The sequence below is a fragment of the Prionailurus bengalensis genome, chromosome A1 (genome assembly GCF_016509475.1).
Source record: "Prionailurus bengalensis isolate Pbe53 chromosome A1, Fcat_Pben_1.1_paternal_pri, whole genome shotgun sequence".
Classification (NCBI taxonomy): domain Eukaryota; kingdom Metazoa; phylum Chordata; class Mammalia; order Carnivora; family Felidae; genus Prionailurus; species Prionailurus bengalensis.
The window spans coordinates 12,195,567-12,217,326 of NC_057343.1; the positions used below are offsets into that span (position 1 = coordinate 12,195,567).

Genomic DNA, 21,760 nt, shown 5'->3' on the forward strand with positions numbered 1-21,760 from the left:
GAGACCAGGATTGAATACTAGCAACCCCAGATAAGAATTCTTAAAATAGAAAGGAACTATGCAAGGGTAATTCTAAGAATAATCTGGAACTAAAAGTGCTGAACTATTTAAGGGAAATCTAAGAGCTAGGGGTGAAAGAGGAGAAAAGCAATGAAGCAAAGCATTACGAAGATTTAATCTTGGTCTGGATAAGGGCAGAGTTGAGAATAGGAATGAAAATATTCTTAGGAGACTGATCTCATTAGTACAGGCGGTCTTGGCGAAGGAATAAATTATATCTTTTGTGTTTTTTTAAAGAAAATTACAGAAATGTGTGTTTTGTTATGAGCCCCGAGAGAGAGGAAGCAAACATTTATGGAATAGAAACTTCCAGCAGAACAACAGTAATCACAAAATGAAACGGACAATGAAAGGAAATTTATGAAAACCAGCAAAAAATAGCAAAAGGAAAAGGAGACAGCAAAGTAAAGCAAGCTGAATACAAAGTAAGCATAAAATGGAAGGGATAAAATAAAGCACAAGAAGCACCATGAGGCCAAAAAAAGGAAAAAGAGAGAAGTCTGAGAAACACTCACAGCAGGAGAAGCCTGAGGAACATGACAATTACATGAAATGTGGTATCCTGGACAGAGAACAGACATTTGATCAAAAAAACTAAGAGAATCTGGTTTGGTTTTTAGCTTAGTGGGAGAGAAAGACATTACTGTACTATTTATGCAAACAACTATGCAATTACAAATAAGAAAAGTGCAAAGGACAAAAGGACTGTGAGACTCTTTCCCCAACTTAGTTGAGGGTATGAGGGAGGACTTCCTGGAGGAAGTGACTGAAGCTGAGACCTAAGTGTAGATAGGAGTTCCCTAGCCACTGGGGACAGGTGTGGTGAACACTACTGCAGAAAAGTTTGGAGGTGGGCAGAGGGAGAGAGGTGGAAAGTGGACCTATTTATCCTAAGCCTATAGCTAGTGTCTACTTTAAGGTGCAGTCACAATTTTCCTATTTATTAAATATGAACCTATTTATTTACTGACTCCTGAAGAACATGTAGGGTTTTTTTTTTTTTTTTAACATCCATGCATTACTTACAAAAATAGTTGGTCATGTACTTGACCACACAGAAAACCTTTATCTCAAAAAGGTGATTCAGAAACCTAAAAAACACTGATGATCTCCTAGGAAAACATACATTATTAAAATTGAAGTAGAAGTACAAACCTTGAATTAGACCAAGCACCATAGAAGAGATGATAAAGGTGATTAAAAATGCATTACTGAAAACAGTTAACAGGATTTGATGATTTCATAGCTGAACACTAAGCTTAACAGGCAAGCCATTCTGAACCATTTAAGACCCTAGAAGAAGACAATTCTCGTTGTCTTTATGAAAGCAATCCGGTTACTACAACCTAATAAAAATACTGCAAAAAGGTTGATGTCATTCTAATTAGATGCAAAATATTTTAAATGTGATATTAGCTACAATAATCCAGAAATATGTAAACAGACTAAGAAACTATGGCCAGTAGAGTTAATTGCAGGAATGAAATGTAGGTATCAGGAAATCAAGCAATGTAATTCATTAAATCAACACATTAAAGCCAAAAAATAAATGAACATCCCAAAAGATGCTGCAGAGCCATTTTGATAAACATTCAGAAATTCTTTCCGTTTTTTGTTTTTAAGTTTATTTATTTATTTTGAGAGAGACAGAGACAGCAGAGATGGGGAAGGGGCAGAGAGAGAGGGAGAGAGGAAGAATCCCAAGCAGGCTCCACGCTGTCAGCACAGAGCCTGACATAGGGCTCGGACCCAGGAAGCCGTGAGATCATGACCCGAGCCGAAACCAGGAGCTGCCATTTAACCAAATGAGCCATCCAGGAGCCTTAGGAGTTATTCTTAATAATAACTTTAAGAATATATGTACATGAGGAACCCTCGTAAATATGATATAGACTACAAAACACCAGTAAACATTATCCTAACTAGAAAAACACCCAAATCATTTTAATCGTAATCAGGAACTAGATAACATTGCTGGCTCTTGTCATTATTATTCAGCATTGTCTTAGAGGTTCTAGCAAAGATAGTAAGAAAAGATAGTAAAATCATTTTAAACACATTTAAAATCATTTAAAAACATTGGAAAGGAAAGGATAAAACTTTTGTTTTTTGTTGGTAATATTATATTCTTGGAAAATACAAGAGACGTAAGAAAAAAGCACTTGAAATGGTAAGATACCGAGATAGAAAAATGACATACAACAATGAATAGCAGAAATCACCTAAATGTGAACATGGGAAAAATTAATTTGTGGTTGCAATAAAATGTAAGGCAATACTGTGTGAAGAAAAGTATAAAATCCTAACAACAAGATTCAACCTAATGGAAAATCGTTCTATGTTCTTAGATATATCCTAAATTCTTAGATTTATAGACTGAATGTAATTAACATGTTAGATCTCCCCAAATTCACTATACGCATGTATACATAATATTTATAATACATTAGTTATGATATATACTACAATTCCAGTTAAAATAATATAAAATAATATATAAATAAATAATATAAAATGTTCTTAAAGCTTATTTGAAAATAATATAAAATGTTCTTAAAGCTTATTTGAAAAAAATGAAAAGTCCAATAATAAGATGTATAAAGAAAGACCTAGTGAGTGCAGATATTAAAACATACCATACAGCCACTATAATCAAATAAATAGGGCATTGGGTTTTGAAACACATATGGTAGAATAATTGAATGGAAAATCTAGATTCCAAAATACACACTATTTTAATCTATCATGAAGTTTACATTTCATTTCAGTGTGAGAAGAAAGGTACACATTCAACTGGCTATTCATCTGGAAGAAAACAGAAATGTATTTTCTATTTTCTCTCAGCATTTAAATAAATAAATCCCAGATAATTGAAGACTTCAGTGTAAAGAACTAAATAAAAAAAATCGAGGAGATAAACGAATTATCTAAATTATAAAAGAACATGTAGGAGCCTCCATATACAGTTTAGGATTTGTGGAGAATGTTCTCACCCAAGACAAGAAACCAACAGCTAGAAAAGATTTAAACAAGGTCAGTGAGGAATTGTAGAGGTCAAAATATATTTGCATCACAGATGACAGATAAAAAGTTAATATCTTTAAAATACCAAAAGTTTCACTAATAGGCAAGAGAAAATAAAAATAAATATGAATGGATAATTTAGCCCAAAGTGGGCATAGTGGCCATAAGGTATGGATATTTAAAATCATCTGTAATCGGAGCACCTGGGTAGCTCAGTTAGTAAAGCGTCAGACTCTTGATTTTGGTTCAGGTCATGATCTCATGGTTCATGGGATGGAGCCCCACATCAGGCTCTGTACTGTCAGCTTGGAGCCTGCTTGGGATTCTATCTCCTCTCTTTTTGTGCCCTTCCCTCGCTCACACTCTCTCTCTCTCTCTTTCTCTCTCTCTTTCTCTCTCTCTCTCTCAAAATAAATAAATAAACATTAAGAAAATAAAATCATCTGTAATCAAAGACATGCAAATTAAAGTAACAACACAATAACCCTTTACAGCCATGTAATTAACAAAGACAATAGAATGGTAACACTGTTACTCTCTTTGGGGGTAAGGATGCAGAGGAAAAGGTACTGTTGCACTTTGCAAACTGAAATGTGAATCGTTACAGTCCTTTTTATATTTTTTAGTGTTTATTTATTTATCTTGAGAGAGAGGGCAGGCGCCCATGAGCAGGGGAGGGGCGGGGAGAGAGGAGACAGAAAATCCCAAGCAGGCTCTGGGATCACAGCAGGACTTTGATCTCATAAATAGTGAGATCATGGTCTGAGCAGCAACCAAGAGTCAGGTGCTTAACTGACTGAGCCACCCAGGCGCCCCCTGTTACAGTCATTTTTAAACTGAAGTTTAGCAATATCTTCTAAAAATAAAAATTCACATGCACTTTGATCTACCAATCTCATTCCTAGGCAGCTATTCTGAAGAAATAAAAATACATACCGTAATAATATAATTTCACAAGAATGGTGTATCATGTTTATGACAGCATTATTCATACAGTTAAAATTCTGAAACAAGATGAATTCCCATAAAGAGAGGAATGGTTGAATCAATCTTTAAAATTAAAAAAATTAAATATCATAAAACATTATGCAGCCATTAAAAAGAATGAATTATCGCAAAATCAGTTGACTCCGTTAGGATTTCTAAGAAGTATCATTGAGAAAATCTAACTGCAGAAATGTATTAACGCTGCATTTCTGTAAATAATACTAATAAACGATGACCAAAGTATGTCATAATGTTGTTTGTGAATGTGTGCACTTGTTTACAAGGCTAGGTTAACACAGAATACTTAGTGTGGTTTGGGAAGGAAGGAGGGAAGGAGGGGGAGGGGAAGGGAGGGGAGAGGAAGAAAGGAGGGACTGAGGGCTGGGGGAGGGAGGAAAGAAGGAATAAATGAGGGAGGTAGGGAGGGATCTGAACTATTTAAAAAGCCAGCATGATCTCCATTTATGTTCTCTTTGTGGAATAAAAACAAATAAAAGACTGCTGGGTTACCAATAGGCAAGCTTTCAGTCATTTTTTCATAAGACCTGACTTTTCTACCTTATTGTTCCTGTGGCTACTATTCTGTTAGCAATTATGTTGCACTTGGCACACTGGGGAGAGTTCTTTTTCATCTTTCCAGCCTATTAAATAAACAGGCACTCCATGTTTCTTTATCACTCCATTTGTCAGGTGGTGTTTGTGCCACATAAAAAGACAGAACATTGCACAACCGTTTTGCCATGCTTGACAGTTTAACGTACCTGCCAATTGGTGTGCCAGCTCCATATTTTAAATATTTTAATTAAACAAAAATAGAAATCTATACAAGTGAACTTCTGAATAGCTGCATTTCTCTTAAGTCTTCGGGTTATAGCGGGTTATAGCGTATTAAGAAGAGAAGCAGGAACCCATGCCTGTAAAGAGCTTTGCATAATAATTCTTGATTCTGGGAATGCCCATAAAACCAGGAGACTAAATCTTCAAGGCCATCTACTCATTTGGGAAATAAAGAGCAGCCACAGGGCGTGTCACTGCCTTCCTCAGTCTACCTCAAATGCAATCCTGCTCCCCTTCCCTAGATTTTCTACTTCTTGTTGGCGTATTCCTTCTCCTCCTGGGCCATCATCTGCCTGGTTCCCTTGACTTTTGCCTTGTGATCTCTTTGAAGCCTTCCTTCTATCCATATCCATGGAGATCACACAGTTAGTTTAAAATCCACTGTTATATTAACTAACCTTTATAGCAAAGGTAGGTTTCAATGACCCTTTACACAGATCTGAACAGAAAGTCAGTACTCACAAAGCTAAGTGGCTAGAACAAATCCAGTCCAAAATGTCTTGGGATTTCTTCATAGGGAGAATTCATATTCTTGTCTTCTGCAAATGCTCTCGTATCAAACTCCTATCACACTCCTCCCTTGCCTGTCTCTAGTGTAGCAACTGAGTATTTTGAGAGGAACTTTTTTTTTTTTTTTTTTTTTTGGTATTAGAAACAAAATAATTCAGTGCATTACTTTGGTATTCACACTCATGTGGAAGCCTGGAGGTTCAAAATGGAATATTAGAAGACAAATCTTTCATAGCTTGTCCTCCAAAAAAGAAAACAGGCTTTGGGAAATTTCAGGTTTCTCAGAAACTACACTTGACATACTGCTAAGCACTGTTCTGTTCCTGTAGAGACGGACAATTATGGGGAAATAATTTTGGGGAGCATGGCCACACTAAATGATAATGACCAAAGATGCCCTGGTGAATTTTGCCATTTTGCGTGACCTTGTACTTGATCTAAATATCAGAGGTGTTAAAACACCAATAAGAATGGCTACCACCATTTTAATTTGCCTAACGGTGCCCCGAGCACCAGTTCTTTGAAAACAGCTTGGTTTCCAGGCTGAGGTTACCATGGGGACTCAGTCTTTTGCAGCCCTCAGATGGCCATTCTTGAGGACTCTGCTGAATTTATGGGCTCTTGTTTTTGAGAATGTCTGACCATGCAAATGTTCCTTATGGTTGGAAATAGTAATTCTCTAAAACTGCTTGTGACCTCCTAAGGCATTGCCTGATGAATCAGAGGTGTTTGCTTAGTTGCTCAGGGAGGCCCGGGGTGCAGAGGAACAGGCACTGCATGCCGTTTTCTGTGACCTGGACGTCCCCTCTGAGGCTGTTCCCACCCAGCGGTTTCCCGATCCCTCCTCCCAGCATCTGGGGTTGCTGCTCTGCTCTGAGGACTAAACCAGCTTCCAACCCTGCATGCACATTATCTCCCGATGGGGCCCCCTGGCGTGGGAGCAAAATCCTCCTTGGAAGGGAGATCCGCGAACACAGAGCAGAATTAAGTGAGACAGGAGAAAGGGGCGCTCATGGCCTCTGTCCTCTCAGGGACAGGCCACTGACAGGAGAACCAGACTGGAAGCCCACCGCCCAGATTTCTCTCTTTCCCAGGCGGACCTTGATGAGCATTCCCAGCGTTTACCTCCGAGATTTCCTTTCTTGTGGTTCCACTGCTGACAACTGCACATGTGGGCAGAGCATTCTTTCTGGTTTCATAGAATCAGCGTCTAGTCACTTTGAACTGGGAGCTGTTTTTGTCTTTTGAAGGTAACCACCTTTTTTGCTTGACCCCCTGGTCGTGCCTCTCAAAGGTTCACCCCCTTTCATGCCTAAGTTTGAGGGGTTCTGAGTACAGATCCTCTCTCCCCGCCAGTGCTGGCCAACGTCTCCGGCTGGGAAGGAATGCATCTGAATTTCGTTTCCCCTGTTCTCCTCCTATTGGCCCCTCGAAAGTGTGTTCATTTAGCACATTTTTCTTCCTCACTCTTAGGGTGGAAGCTGGAAAAGGAAAAGAGCGCAAGAAAGCAGAAAGCATAGCCCTAGAGGATTTCAGACGGGGGGGGGGTTAGGGAGAGAGTGCCAAAATATGTTCTCTGTCTCACCCTCTTCAAGAGCACGAGCAAGTAGAGTTTGGAATTATTTTACCTTGTTTTGGGCATAATCCCTGTGATTATTCCAATCCCTGTGATTATTTAAACTGCAGATTTGAAATAATCAATGATAGCAGAGTGATTATAAAAAGTGAGAACCGAAAGTTGAGTTAATTGAATGTTATCATTTCCTCCGATCACTTGGAAATTCTATTTTTGCTTTAAGTTGAAAACAGTGAACAACATTTAACACTGTGAATGACTTCACCCCATCCGAAACATGGACAGTAACAAGTGTTGATGAGGATGTGGAGAAATTGGAACCGTCGTGCATTGTTGTCAGATGGGTAAAATGGTGCCACCGCTTTGGGACACACTTTGCCATTTCCCTTAAAAGTTAGATAAACCACATACCGGGTGGTCCAGCAATTCCACTTCTAGGTGTCTATCTAAGAGCAACAAAAACCTACCCGTACGCTTACTCTGCCATTTATACCACTGTCCATTTGTTATAAGCAACTCACTAAATACAGCCCACATTCAAGGAGAGGAGAATTAAGCTCTGCTTCTTGAAGGGAAAAGCATCAAATACTTTGTGGACATATTTATTTTTGTTAATATTTATTTATTTTTGAGAAAGAGAGAGAGAGCAGGGTAGGAGCAGAGAGAGGGAGACACAGAATCCAAAGCAGGCTCCAGGCTCTGAGCTGTCAGCCCAGAGCCCAACATGGCGGCTCACATTAGAGAGGAACCCCCCTGCTCGTTAAGGGAAGCGGCACAGCAAAGATCGGGTTGCCTGGATTTGAAGTCCAGTCCTGGCTGAGTGATGTCAAGAAGGTCACTTGTCCTGTCTGGGCCTCGGCTTGCTCTTCATTAAAATTGGAAGTGATAGTATGTGTTTCATTGGATTATTGTGAGGCTCGATACATCAATGCCGCATACCTCTGTACATATATGTGAACGTGTAGGAAGATTCTTTGGCATTCAGCAAGACCTCAGTGCATACAGTTGTTGTGAGCTTCTTTCTCCTTGGCAGGGAGTTGATTCCACGTGTGGTTGGGGCTGGTCTGAGGCAGGAGGATAAAGAGCATATAGCGTCTGGGGAATCGTCCCCTGATGTGTATACTTCCAGGTCTGAAGCTCTGGTTCACAGTGATGCCCCTCCATTAAGCTTCTCAATTCCACCTGGACAATGCTATGGAGAACCGCCCACCTGCCACTTGGTTGGCTTTTCTTTTTGTTGAGCAGAGTACAAGTACTTTTAGCCTTGGATCCCTCTCCTAGCCTCGACTCCCTGGTCACTGTGTGATGGCCTTAACCCTGTACGGGCATTACTGCCCCTGGGAGATTCTCTTCCTGATTTGCCCAGCTCACAATGTCACCTTGAACACTCGATTTCCGATCTCTGCGTGACATCTTGGCACCAGAATGTGGGGCCGTGAGGAACTGTTTTTTTTACACTCCCAAATCCTTGAACAAAAATTACGAAGCATTCAACTGTCTTCTCAAAAACTGCCCTTCTCGTCCTTATTCAGTTCCATGAAGCGACAGCTGTTGCTGTGCGTACGATTGTTTAAAATTCTTTCAATTCATGTGCAGGAATCCCGCTTGATGCCTGCTTTGTGATAATCTGATCCCTGAACAGTAACCGGCTCATCAGGACTGTAGGGGAGGGGGGCTCTGTGCAAAACGAATTTGGGGATGTACGGGGGAGAGTAGGATGGACATACAGCCTTCTGAAAAATGAGCAATGCAGTGAGACAACTGTAGGCTTTGTAGAAAGGCTGCATCTCGGGGCTGATGCCTCCACTGAGTCAGCTGCTGTTTCTCGTGCTTTGTACGTGGACTGTGTTTTGTACTGGACCCACTGCAAACGGACAGAAAACCAGGAAGAAATTTGCTCTCCTTTGCCACTTGCAAGTTGCTTCTGAGTGGAACATTCCGTTTCGTTCACTTTCCAGAATAGGAGCACTGCTCCGGAGCGAGTGTTCCTTATGCTTGGTGTCCAGAGGGCGGCTCCAGCAGATCCCAGCGATGGGTCATCCCCAGTGGCTGCTCCTCCGAGCGCATGGCTCCTTTCAGACAATTGGATAGTTTGCTTTTTCCAAAATAATTCGAACCGTCCATCTCCACGGAAGACAGCACAGTCTATCTGCCAGTTATGCCTGGTTTCCTTTTTCTTTTCCCCTCACGATGAGGACTAACAGAGAACCTAAAGGATTCTGAGGAAAACCAGTGACTGCTCCCCAATCCAGCCATCTTATTTGTGTGTGTGTGTGTGTGTGTGTGTGCCGTGCCCCCCAGTTTGGCACTTTCTTACCTGATGTCTTCAACTCTTGTCCCCTTGAAGCCTGTCCTGTCAACAGGGCGTTGCCCCACCAACCCCGGGACAGGCTCTTTCCCTTGGCTGCCGCCTCAAGCGTGTGATGTGGGCATTCTCTTGGGTCCTCCTTGGGCACACGGTTCCTGGCAAAGCTGTGTATTACGGACTTTAGACGACATGGACGTCAGGCACCGTCTTTGGGAGTTCTCAGAAAATGCCTCGGGGGCTTAGAAACCAAAGGCGAGGGGGATTTTCAGAGAAGAAAGATCAGATTTAGACAGCTTTGAAGCGGTGGAAGGGGGGAGGGCAAGGTGAGGGAAGGGCCAGGTAGGAGGAGGCTGCCAGGAAGACCCCTTCTGAATCAAGGCAGAGCTCCCCCATCCCTCAGGATCCCAGAAAGGTGCAGCGTCCCAGCTTCCCGGGAGAGTAAGGCCCGCGCAGAGAAGCAATCCTCCTGCCCACCCCAGTTATCCTGGAACAAGATCAGATCCACTGTCGGGTTTAGGCTTTATTTTACACGGTAGTGTAATTTCAGCCTCTTCCTAACTCCAAAAATAGCTGGCACCGACCTGCCGATGCCTGAAATCCCTGTGCCCCCTGATTCCCAATAAAGAGATAAAAGGCTTAATTATGCAAATCTCTGGCGGAGGAGCTCGGGCTGAAACTCATTCATATTAAAATGTCATCAATCAGCTTTGCAGCGGTGGGATGACTGACACCAGCCGTGGCGGAGGCTGTCTGCAAGAGGCGGCCCCGGAGCCTGGATGTGAGGCAGGCACCGGGAAGGGAAGGCGAGGACGCCCCGTTCCAGGGCTGGCTGTGGCTGCCGGCTGGCTCTTCTGCTATGCCCGCCAGAATCAACGTGGTGGTGTTTCCTCTGAGATAATCCGGATTTAGGGCAGTGAATCAATGAAGTTCCGCTGTGTGATTATTGTCTGGCGTCCAGAGGGTTGAGTTGCACCCTCGGATGCGTCGCCGAAATGGAGTTGGGACTCATTCTTTTGGCCAAGCAGTGCCAGCTGTTCATCACATTATGAAGGCTCGGGGTGGGGGAGGCTGGTGAAGAGAGGTGGGCTTGGGACCAGGCAGGCCCTTCCCTGCAGGCGAAGACGTTCGCCTGTCTCCGAGTGGACAGGCTCAGCTGGCAGGGGTGAGGCGGGGCAGGCCGGAGCGCTGGGGGCCTCTGAGGTCAGGTTGGGGTCAGTGGGTCGGAAGACAAACCACTTTCAGGTGCAGCTTTAAGTTATGCCTTATTTTGAACTTCTCCCCAGGATATTGGTGGAGACTTACTGTAAGGGACAGCCTGGTCTCAGACAGTTGTGCTGTGGGGATTTAGGGAAGAATTGGGGGCAGCTCCATACAGAGGTACCGAGAGGAGAACCGGGTCTTCCCCACCGAGACCCCCCAAAAGGTCAGTGTGACAGGAGCAGAAAGGAGATGTGCGGAGCCCGGCAGTGAGCTGAGGAGGTCATGGTCAGCAGGGGTGGCTGCTGTGTGGGGTGCGATGAGGGCACCAAAGCCGATGAACGGAAGCCTGCCCTTGACCACACCGGAGACCTGGTCTCCAGAACTCCCTGGAGTACCTGGGGAACCTTTGAGACGTGCTACTATCTGGGAACCAGAAAGCAGGGGCCTCAGGATCATTCAGGCGTAAGAAGGAGATGTTACAGTTCGGGACATGTGGGTTTTCTAACATCTGTGCCTCCCTGCTCTCCTTACTTCCTGACCGGCTTGGGAGATGCAGCCATTCTGTCTGAGCAAGTGTTGTTCTCAGGGGATTCATTTGTCTGGTGTTGCTTTTTATTTATTTTAAGAGAGAGAGCGAGTGAGAGCGAGTGAGCAAGCGCCAGGGAGAGGCAGAGAGAAAGGGAGAGGGAGAATCCCAAGCAGGCTCCATGCTGTCAGTGTGGAGCCGCATCTGGGGTTCGAACTCCTGAACCGTGGTATCCTGACCTGAGCTGAAATCAAGAGAGGGACCCTTACCTGGCTGAGCCTCCCAAGTGCCCCTGTACTCCTTTTGCTTCTCAAGGAATAGGTCTCTGCAAATTAATTAATCGATCATTCCTACCACTGTAATTTTAGAAACTCTAGTGGAGCGGGAGAGAAAAATAGGGTGTCTGTTTGAGTAGTTCTCTACCCCAGCCCTCGGTAAGGTTTTTCTGGACTACCTGATCTATCTCCTGCCTTTTTTTTTTTTTCCCCTCTATAGAGCTTACCTGGCCAATTATTTATCTTGTTTCTTGGCTATTTTTCCCACTAGACCAAAAGCTTCATGAGAACAGGGATTTTTTGCCTCTTTTGTTCACGGTTTTATTGACTAAGTCTAGAACAGTGTCTTGCACTGTGCTCTATACATATTTACTGATTGAATTAACTAATCAAACTTTTATTTGCTGTGAGCAAATATTTGTTATTTGATGGTATTTGTTAATTTCAGAAATAGCCACGTTTAACTTCTTGGGACACCAGCGAATTCTCCGTTCTTTGTTGGAGAGGTGAAGTAGTCAAAGCACAGAATGGAAGTTATTTCATTAGCTTTGGAAAACTTTACACAATGTCCCTATGTGATGACTTCCTTGTCTATGGCTTCTGTCCTCCTAATGCCCACTTTATTTTAACAATATTTATGGGATAATATAGCAGGAAGTCTAAGATTGAGAGTTTCAACCATGCCCTCAAGAGCTTATAATCTAGTAGAAGAGTTAGCTTTATTGCTAAATAATGACATGAAATGTGATTCGTGCAATAAGAGAAATATGGAAAGAAACAGGTGGATTCAAGAGGGATGGTCAGGAAAGTCCATGCCCAAATAGGGCTTTGAGGAATAAATAAGTTATCACATGACCAACAAGAGGGAGAGAAGGTCAATGCAACATCACAGAGATGTGAAACAGTGGTTTGGTATCACTGGGCCAGTAAGCATATGGACAGAAGAGGCAGGAATGACAAAACTGAGGTGACCTAAGGGACATAGCTTCAGCTTGAGCACCGGTCACTCTCTTGGGTTTCAGTCTTGTGTGTTGAACTGGCTGGTGGGCACCTCCACCTGGATGGCTCCCAGCCATTGCAAGCACTACACGATCAGAGCCCAACTGACCACCTTTTCCAACATGGTTCCCTCCCTCCCTGCCCCGCTCCCCTCTGAAACGTGCTCTTCCTCTTCCTTTTCCCTTTTCAATTAAAGGACAAACCACAAACTAGAAACTCAGAGTAATCTGTAGCTACTTCCATTTCTCCATCCTTCTGCAACCAACTGATACATAAATCTTATGAATTCCAGCTCAGAAATATCCTTAAAAATCTCTCTACTTCTGTCCCCACAAATATTGTCCACCTGGACTGGTTACCACGGCTTTCTGCTGGATTTTCCACCGTCACACTGCTCTTCGTCACTCCGGGCTGCCCTCATCTCAGCCGCTAGTCATTCTCATGGCTGTTACCTTCTGGAAGCTTCTCCTCAGCACCCATTAGGTCCTGAGCTAATCAGAAAAGGACAGATTCCAGTCTGGCCTATGGGAGGGGTCTTAGGTACATGTCTTGGCCATGCTGGAGTTGAGGGAGGATGCAAAGTGACAGGTCAAGCTCCCTTCACACAGATTAGAGAGGCCTCCTCTCAGTTAGCAAGTGGTCTGGGGTTAGACCTCGCTCATCACCAGAACCAGCCTACCCCCTGCGACAAGCAATGGGCATTACAACAAGAGAGGGAGAAGTCAGGCCAGCAGCCCGGCCTTGCCTGCTGATTTGTTGGAGTTTGTCCTTGGAGATCTCACCAGTAAGCTCACCATACCAGCTCTTGGCATCTTTAGATCATATGGCACCCAGACTGATCTGGAGCTCCCTGGGTCTTGGCATTTTGGTTTGAAAGTGTCTTCTCTGAGGGTGTCGAATGAACAGTACATCTACATAAATACTTCTGCAAGTAACAAGGAACAGGGGAAAGCAACAGGTTCTAGAATGAAAGGAAAAGCAAGTTATCATGGATTGGTATCAGCTCAGGAAGGCCAGTGGTAGCAATCACTTTATTTCTAAGGAGAAACCAAAAGGAAGAGGGAAAGGCAAAGATGGGGGTGTCTTCATATCCCTGCTCCTGCATGTAAGAACGTGCCAATTCTCTTTTAGCCCATTTTAAGTCTCTGCCATCAGAACAGATGTGACTCCACCTCTCTGCTTTTTGGCTCAATACAGAAAGCCCAACGTCCCTGCTGCAGCTGAACAATTCCTGGCTTGTGACCATCCAGCTTTATCTCCTGCTCCACTCACTCCTATCCTCTGTACCCTCTGACCTCGGCCTGAGCCACACCACTCTTCTACCTGATGCCCAAGCCTGTCCTTTCCCTTCACATCCTAGGTTTTCCATGTGCCAGTCCCTTTGTCACTCTTCTAAAGTCGCTGGGGGTCACCACCACCTCTGGGCTTCATAGACTTTGCAGTAACTTACTACTGGGTATTGTATATATATTCATCCTCATTACTTACAGAATCTGCATTTGCAAATTCACCCACTTTTCAAAACTTACTTGTAATCCCCAAATCAATACTCACTGCTCTTTCCTGGTCATTCTTGGCACAGAACTGGAGTCACCGATGTTCATGCACATTCCCAGCTGAGACCAAGCAAATGTGACCTCTGCCTTCCTGATTCAGCTCTCATGCCGTAAAGAAGTATCCTTTTCACGGTGTATTCAGTACTACGTTTTCCCCCTTTTTGAGCTTTTTGTTAGTGATTTTGCTGTTTAAAATGGCCCCCAGGTATAGTGCTGAAGGGCTGTCTAGTGTTCCTGAAATCAAGAAAGCCGGAATGTGCCTTACAGAGAAAATAAGTATGTCAGATAAGATTTGTTTAGCCAAGAATTTTAGTGCTGTTGGCTGTGAGTTCCATGTTAAAGAATTGACCGTATGGTACATCTAGAAAAAGAAAGAGGAAATGCACCAATCTGTAAGTGAGGCGACTCTGGAAAGTAACACTGATAATGCATGATGAAGTTATGGAAAAGATGGAAAGCATCTAAATTTGTGGATTCCTGAGATGATGGCCCATTAAAAAAAAAAGGTAATAAAGCATTGTTGTGAGGCTGAAAGCCTAATAAATCTATAGTCACATTACTCGGGGTCAGGAAAATATTAAGCCTTTCTTGACTGTTGTTTTCCTATAAAGAAATACTGTAGCTCAATCATTATTAGTAAGAAATAGATATTGAGTAAGGCATGTTTAAACAGAAATTCACATAGAATAAGGTTTATATATTTATTGGTTGACACAAATGTTGTGAGCAGAGGCTCCTGGGAACCTGCCCCTATATTTCTGTCAGGAGCAGTGGTCTGGTACTCGCTAATTCAGTTCACGGTGACTTTAACGAACAGAACTGCTACAAGTAACAAGAAAGGACTGCTGCTTATCACTGTTTCTGTTCCACACCGTCTTCTCTGCAGTCACACCTCTGCCTACCCGGTGTCCCAGCCCCCTCCAATGTCGTGTGGATGTGGACCGCACATGTGAACAAACGTCCTCTGCGGGAAATTTTGCTGCAGAGGAACAGCACTACTTGGGATTTTGAGCCTCATCTGGGCACAGGAGCATGTGGGTTAGGAGACATCTGGGTGGCCTGTTGGGTGGGGTTGCTAGAATGGAAGTAAACACTCTCCAGAGGATGTAGTCGGCCGGGGGCGAAGGCATGTGCAACTTTGCATGCTGTCCGTTGTTCAAACTTGCTGGCTTTGCAGTGTTACAGAGCTGTGACTGCAAGTGTTTATTTCCTAACTCCTTGTTCGGTCAGCACACGCTGATTTTGCTTTTGTGTCAGCATGTGCCACTGCCCTTAGCTGGGGTCTATTTCATCCCTGTACATCACGTTCCTGAGAAGAAGACATACAACTGGTTTTTGTGCGGCCAAATATCAAGAGCCAGCAGAGCAACGTCATCCCTGAGAATTTCAAGACGTATGCTTGCCATCAGGTTTGAATTCATATGGTCTGGGGGCTCGGGATGTTTGTAGCCGGTGGCCGCCAGAATGACCACCGTGTTCTCTTCTTTCCCATAGGGGGCAAGTGAAATTCCTCCTTTGGCTAGGACAGGAAACCTTTCACGAAAGGGGAGAAGGCATGAGAGGGACGAGCAGAGGGCAGGGTCTGGATAATTTTTATGCGGGCATATGGTCTCTTGGGCTGCTGAGCCTTTTGCAGCCTGTAGCCGAGACTACCAGGGAGCTTCTGCTTAACTTAATGAGGAGCTACTTTAGTTATCTGTTAGAAGTAAAGCAGAGAACAGAGTGAAGGCCAGAGGCTCGGGGTCAGATGTGGCTACTCTTCGTGGCCCAGTGGTGCAGCCAGAAGTCCCTTCATATCTCAATTTCTCGTCTACCCTGTGAAGATGAAATGTAGCTGTAGTTTCCTGAATCTTCAATAAAAATACCGTAGATGTGTTTTTAGAACTTCCAGATTTCCTAACAATGAAACGTAAAAAAAAAAAGCCCTTCCCATCACCTTAATGCCTTAGACGCAAATTAAGGCGCCCAGACTATTAGTGTTTGTTGGTAACAACATCCTTGTATTTGGGAGAGGTACTGAAGACAGGTTTTCCGCTTACAGGATGAAGCATGAAAATCAACATATATTTTTATAGAAAATAGGAAATATTTAATGTATATAAATTTATTTGCCTTGGCAATTATTTACAATTGATGATTGATACCAACAATTGAGGTAAAAATATACATGAGGTATAAATATAATATTTAAATGCAATATCATATTTTATTTCCATTGGCAAGATAACAATGAATAAAATACTGTGGTATTTGACAAAAGCTCGATGCATCTTTTCCCTCATTTTTCCTGTTTTATTTTTTTAGACGCACTAGGTTATGCAGCAGTGACGTGATTAGTACGCGCGCAAAAAATGGGAAAGTCAGGTAATTTAAAGAGAAGGGGGGTCATGAATACAACCGTATTGGTTTTAGTACCCTCTTGCTTCCCAGAGTGTGGTCTTTGGGCCAGCAGCATAGGCATCCCCGAGACTTGTTCGAAATGTAGAATCTTACTCCAGACTGCCTGAATTAGAGTCTGCAGTTGATCAAGATCTCCGGGTGATTCGTGTTCACGCTAAACTTGGTGATACAGTACGATTCATCCGTGTGTGTCTAGCGTATTTTCCAAACCCCTAGGATTCCATCTCTGGACCAGTGTTAAACTAGATTAAACTTCATTAATCTTGTCTATGCATATTAAGGTAATCCAACATATATGGTTGAATTTAAGATGCATGGCAGAAATGAATTTGTTTTCGGGGCGCCTGGGTGGCGCAGTCGGTTAAGCGTCCGACTTCAGCCAGGTCACGATCTCGTGGTCCGTGAGTTTGAGCCCCGCGTCAGGCTCTGGGCTGATGGCTCAGAGCCTGGAGCCTGTTTCCGATTCTGTGTCTCCCTCTCTCTCTGTCCCTCCCCCGTTCATGCTCTGTCTCTCTCTGTCCCAAAAATAAATAAAAAACGTTGAAAAAAATTAAAAAAAAAAAAAAAAAGAAATGAATTTGTTTTCCTCATGGAGCATTGCCCAACTTGAAAATTATGGGTTTGCTGGCCACTTCTTTGTAGGCAAGGAAATGAAAAATTCCCAGGTCATAATTCAAATAGTATGATTTTCCTTGCACCATAGAGAACTCATATATAATATTTTTATTTCTCTCAATAAAAGAATTGCACATTGCTGATAGGAAAAACATTACATAATAACATAAATGCATAACAATACAAAAGAAAGGGAAAACACTCATTTAAGGTTTTTTTTTCCTCCCATACCAGTTGCTAAGTTATGATGCCAATCTTCATGGATTACCAAAGAAAATCTCTTCCTGAAGCCAAGCATAATAACTTATCTTTCTCTCTACCATTGTCAAATTACAATTAACAAAAAAACTCCACAACTTAAATCCATTAGCAATGGGTTAAGGAGAGTCAATCTGCTTAGTCTATACAATAATAAATAAGTTTGGGTCAAACGTGTAGGTAGCTTGACTGGCTAATGAAGAAATATGAAATTAAGAAACCTGTTTATATTTTCTAAGAGTTCTATTTTCGCAGAGTACAGTTTTGGTCTTATTGTTAGTTTAAAACCCTGTCTTTTAAATTGCAAAAGTTTAACGAATTATATCTTAAGAACATCCTCCATGGCAAAATAAGAATTCCCTGAAGCTGTAATGGTCCAGGACTCTCAACTGACCATCGCCTCCCCCGTCTGGTGTCCAGAGTTAAATTCAGTGCAATGTATCGGTAAGAAAATGCTGATTAACTGTGACCAAAAAGGCCACTGGTCATACAGAATGACATTTAGGAACATGATAAAATGTATCTATGAAAACTCGATAAAACACAGAGGCTCCCTTGGGCTTTGACTATGCAAAGGCTATTATATTTGGCTCTAACCAGCAGGGCAATGAAGTTCTTGCAGTCACTTGCCCTGACTCCAGTGGCCCGTGGGCATCTGACATTTCACCAAACTGCATCCGGCTGGGTCCACTGGCTACTGGCAACCTAGCCTTATACTTGGTCATGGCTTCTACTCCACTTCTGTGCTTTTAAGAGGAGTAAGTACTCTTTTCCCAGCATTCTCCAGCACTCCAAGCTCAGTTTTTGAAGGACGCAAGCAAACTGACAACACATAACAACTTTCAATGTTGTTTTCCTTTGGTTAGCTAATCTTTGGTTAGACATCGGGGCCGACCGACAGACTACACATTTTCATACCTGGGTGTTAGCAGCAGGACAGTGGGGGGCTGGGCCCAGAGCAACTCGGAAAGAACCACGTGAGTGAGGAAGGGACTCACTGAGTCAGATGCATTCCTTTTCAAAAGATGCAATTATATATAAAATTGATACTGTGCATATATACAGTGAAGATAGAGATATACACACATATGTACATATGCTATACATACATTTATTTACAGTTAAGAGTATGCTTCTTAGAAGCCTTTAAATAGCAAATTAGGCAATGCACAAGAAATAATCCATTTAATTTTAAGTAACATAGATAAATGTTCCGATTTTTAAAAATATTATATTAGTAGGGATGTAGCCGTCTCCAGGAAGGCTAGGAAAGTTCTCAGCAATACTTGCCTCTTCAACATTCCGACTTCTCAGTGTTTCCATTTTTCAGCATTAACCACGTCTCTCTCTCTCTCTCTCTCTCTCTGTCTCTCTCTCTCGCTTTCTCACGAGCAGCCTCTCCCACAAGTGTTTCCGTTCACTTCCTCTTCCCTGAGTTTGATGTTGCACTGGGGAAAACTCAGATTTTAGTTTCTGGACCCTCAGCAATGAGGGGCTGAAAAGAGTTTCTAATCCTGGCAACTTCTGCTGCACACAGATGTCCAAAGCCTTTACTGTACCACTCTGGGGAGTGACCTCTGTGGGGACAAAAATGAGAAAGGAAGTGGGAAAATCTTTTTCCAAACCTCAGCACTTTATCACGGCAGACCGGGCTGTGCTGTGGCCCGCACCTCGGGGCGCATGCCTACAACTCGGGGCTGACGCCTCGAGGGTCTGAGAACCTCACTCTGTCATCAGGTGCCTGGAAAATGCCTTTTTGGCCAAGTATTCAGTCTGTCTCTTCAGGGTTCACTGGGTGCTTCGCAGCAATACCATGTCCCCAGAGAAGATTCAGACTGAATTCTGGAATTCACTGAGAACACTCAGTGTCCACGGACCCAGACCGAGAACCTGTTCGGCATCGTGACTGCCTTGACGGGGTCGGAAGTAAGTTCGTTTCTTCTCAACGCACGGCAACAGGAGGGGGCGGCAAGAGGAGAGCAGGCGCCACAGAAACACACGAGAAGGGGACTCGCGATCGCTGTGCTGCCACCACGCGTGTGTTCGCCCTGCCTGAGAAGCACACAGAGTGGGAACGGCACTGAACGTAAAGAAAAGCAAAGGGCTGCAGGAGAACGTCAGAAGCTTGGGAAGGAGGGGGAAAAGGAAAACAGAGAGGGGGAGCAATCACCTACGAAAGCACGCGAACGGCAGCGAAAACACCAAGTAGGGTGAAACGGGGGATCAGGACGACGAACGGCGCCCTGGAGACTCTGGCCCTTGAGTGAGCCTGCCATCCCCGGGAGGGCACACTTACTTCAGGTCTATCCTGCAGATGTGGGTCAGTCTCGATTTGCCGGAGCCACAAGGTTCTATCAAGTACTGAGAATCCATCACCACGGCCCGCACGCCGCCCATGAGCTGGGCTTCCTCGTGCTCCACGGAGAGGGACACCAGGGTACACGTTCCTTTGGGCAGGTCCGTCTTCCAGGTCCTGTGGCAGAGCACCCAGCACCGCAGGATTAGGGCCAAGAGAGAAAGAAACACCTGGGCGAGGCACTGAGGTTCACGCCTCTGTTTTCCCGCTCAAATCCCAATCCTGGTTACTTCAACGGATGGTTTCCAGAAGGGTGTGTAAAATCTTTACAGTACAGTTCAAAGCAAGGGTCTCAGCCCTCCGACCCAGAGGCCAGAAATGGTTTTGCAGCTTTCCTTTTATTTTTATTTTACTCTATTGATTAAAAAAATATTTAAACCTTTTGTTTTAATGTCTGTTTACTTATTTGAAGAGACAGAGATACAGAGAGCAAGCAGGGGCAGGGCAGAGAGAGAAGAAGACAGAGAATCCCGAGCAGGCTCCGTGCTGTCAGCACAGAGCCCGACACAGGGCTCAAACCCATGAACTGTGAGATCATGACCTGAGCTGAAATCAAGGGTCGGATGCTCACGTGACTGAGCCACCCAGGAGCCCCAGTCTTGCAGCTTTCCAGTCTGCCTCTGGAACCCCAAATCAAGGGTGTAGAGGTTCCTGGCCATTATTGAACGGTTGGTCTTACGGTTTTAGAATTAGGACTTGCCCATTCAATTCATTCAATAAACATCTCCTGGACACGTGAGAAGCCACTAAGAACACAAAGATACACAGCCAAGGAGGAGAAACAGACATACAGAGCGACGTCTGAAACACCAAAGTGAGTGCAGTGATGAGGCTATGCACGGAGTGATCTGCAATCACGTGGAAAGGAAGGCAGGGCTGACGGGAAGGCTTTCCGGAAGTGATGCTCAACTCAGTTTTACAGGAAAAATGAGCTGGTGTGCTTGGCCTGAAGCAAATTAGACACATGTGGACTGCTAATTCTTTTCAAATACCTGAGTGGCTCCTAAGCAGAACAAGAAGAAAAACACAGTCGATTTGACTCCAGCAGGCAGAGATGCGACAGCGTGTGTCAGCTCAGTATGGAGAAGACCTGTCTCACAAAGTACACTCTCCAAAAATGAAACAGGCTGTCTGAGGAGTAGGAAGTTCCCTGTTACGGGAGCCATTCACACAGAGAGGGGGCTACCACTTGGAAAAATGTTGCAGACGGAAATCAGGAACTGTGAGAGAATCTGTGTAACCATCATTTCTACCGTAAGATACAGGTTTCATTATCATAATCCCAGTTATTTACATCACCAATCCCCTCCCTTGCTTGGCCATATCTTCTATAACTTTGTCAGCCCTGTCCTACTATACCAGGAAGAGAAATTACTCTGCGTGCCCAGCAAGACCTTGGGAAGAACAAAGCCCTATAGAAATGCCTAGCAACTTCTCCACGGGTGGGACCCTTCCCTTCACGTGAGATGAAGTGATTAGCAATAAAAACTGGAAGTTGTACAGATTTGTGGGGATAAAATGGAAAAATCCTCAGTAGCTACCACTGGAAGCTCCCGAGGATCTAGGGAAGGAGACAAAGAAGTAAATGTGGTGGTCCTGAATGGAGACCAGCCACGTACAAGCTGGTCTAGAGAGGGAGATACTCTGAACAGGAAGCATCTCAGCCTTGTGACCTCCTCACCATATTTGTCACCTTCTACCTTCTTGTGTCAGAACCACCTTCTACCTTCTTGCGTGGTTAATTTTCTCCAGCGTTGAGTTCTTCCTGCTCAGAGCCTCATGATGCAAACACTTTCTCTTTCAAGTTGTGGATTAACTATCGGTGCTGTGAGACTCTGCCCTAACCACTATGTTTAAAATTCAACCCCTTACTATCCTCCTATCTTCCTTATCCCCCCCCACCCCAAGATCAAGGAACCTGATCCCCTTACTCATTATTTATTGATCCTCCCTCCCGGATAAAATGCCAACCCCAAGAGAGCAGGACTGCGGTCTCTTGTATTCACGGCATTATCCCCACAGACTCCCCACGGTGCTGGAATGATGTCCTGTACTGAGAAATAGGCTGGTGGGACTGCGGGATGGATAGAAGGACGAGGCTCCGTGCCTGGACTCTGGCCCTCAAACTCCTCCAAAGGGAGGGAAGAGGCACGCCATGGCACGGTTCCATCCCAGAAGAACTGGCTGCCATCCCAGAAGAACTATTTGCAAGAGTGAAGATGTGAACTTTAACTTCCACGAGATGACTAATGTCCCAACAACTGTGGGACTAA

At 44.0% G+C, this 21,760-nt stretch overlaps 1 protein-coding gene across 4 annotated transcripts in view; it reads right to left on the reverse strand.

The window, feature by feature from the left end:
* Window positions 1-16,966: 16,966 nt before the first annotated feature.
* STARD13 (StAR related lipid transfer domain containing 13) overlaps window positions 16,967-21,760 on the reverse strand; it is a 242,541-nt gene continuing 237,747 nt past the window's right edge. For all 4 annotated transcript variants that reach the window (XM_043576630.1, XM_043576617.1, XM_043576624.1 and 1 more), the window contains exons 13-14: window positions 19,428-19,604; window positions 16,967-18,708 (exon numbers count right to left, since the gene is read on the reverse strand). In XM_043576630.1, the coding sequence (XP_043432565.1) occupies window positions 18,591-18,708; window positions 19,428-19,604 (295 nt within the window). In that variant the 3' untranslated portion in view covers window positions 16,967-18,590. The remainder of the gene's footprint in view (window positions 18,709-19,427; window positions 19,605-21,760) is intronic.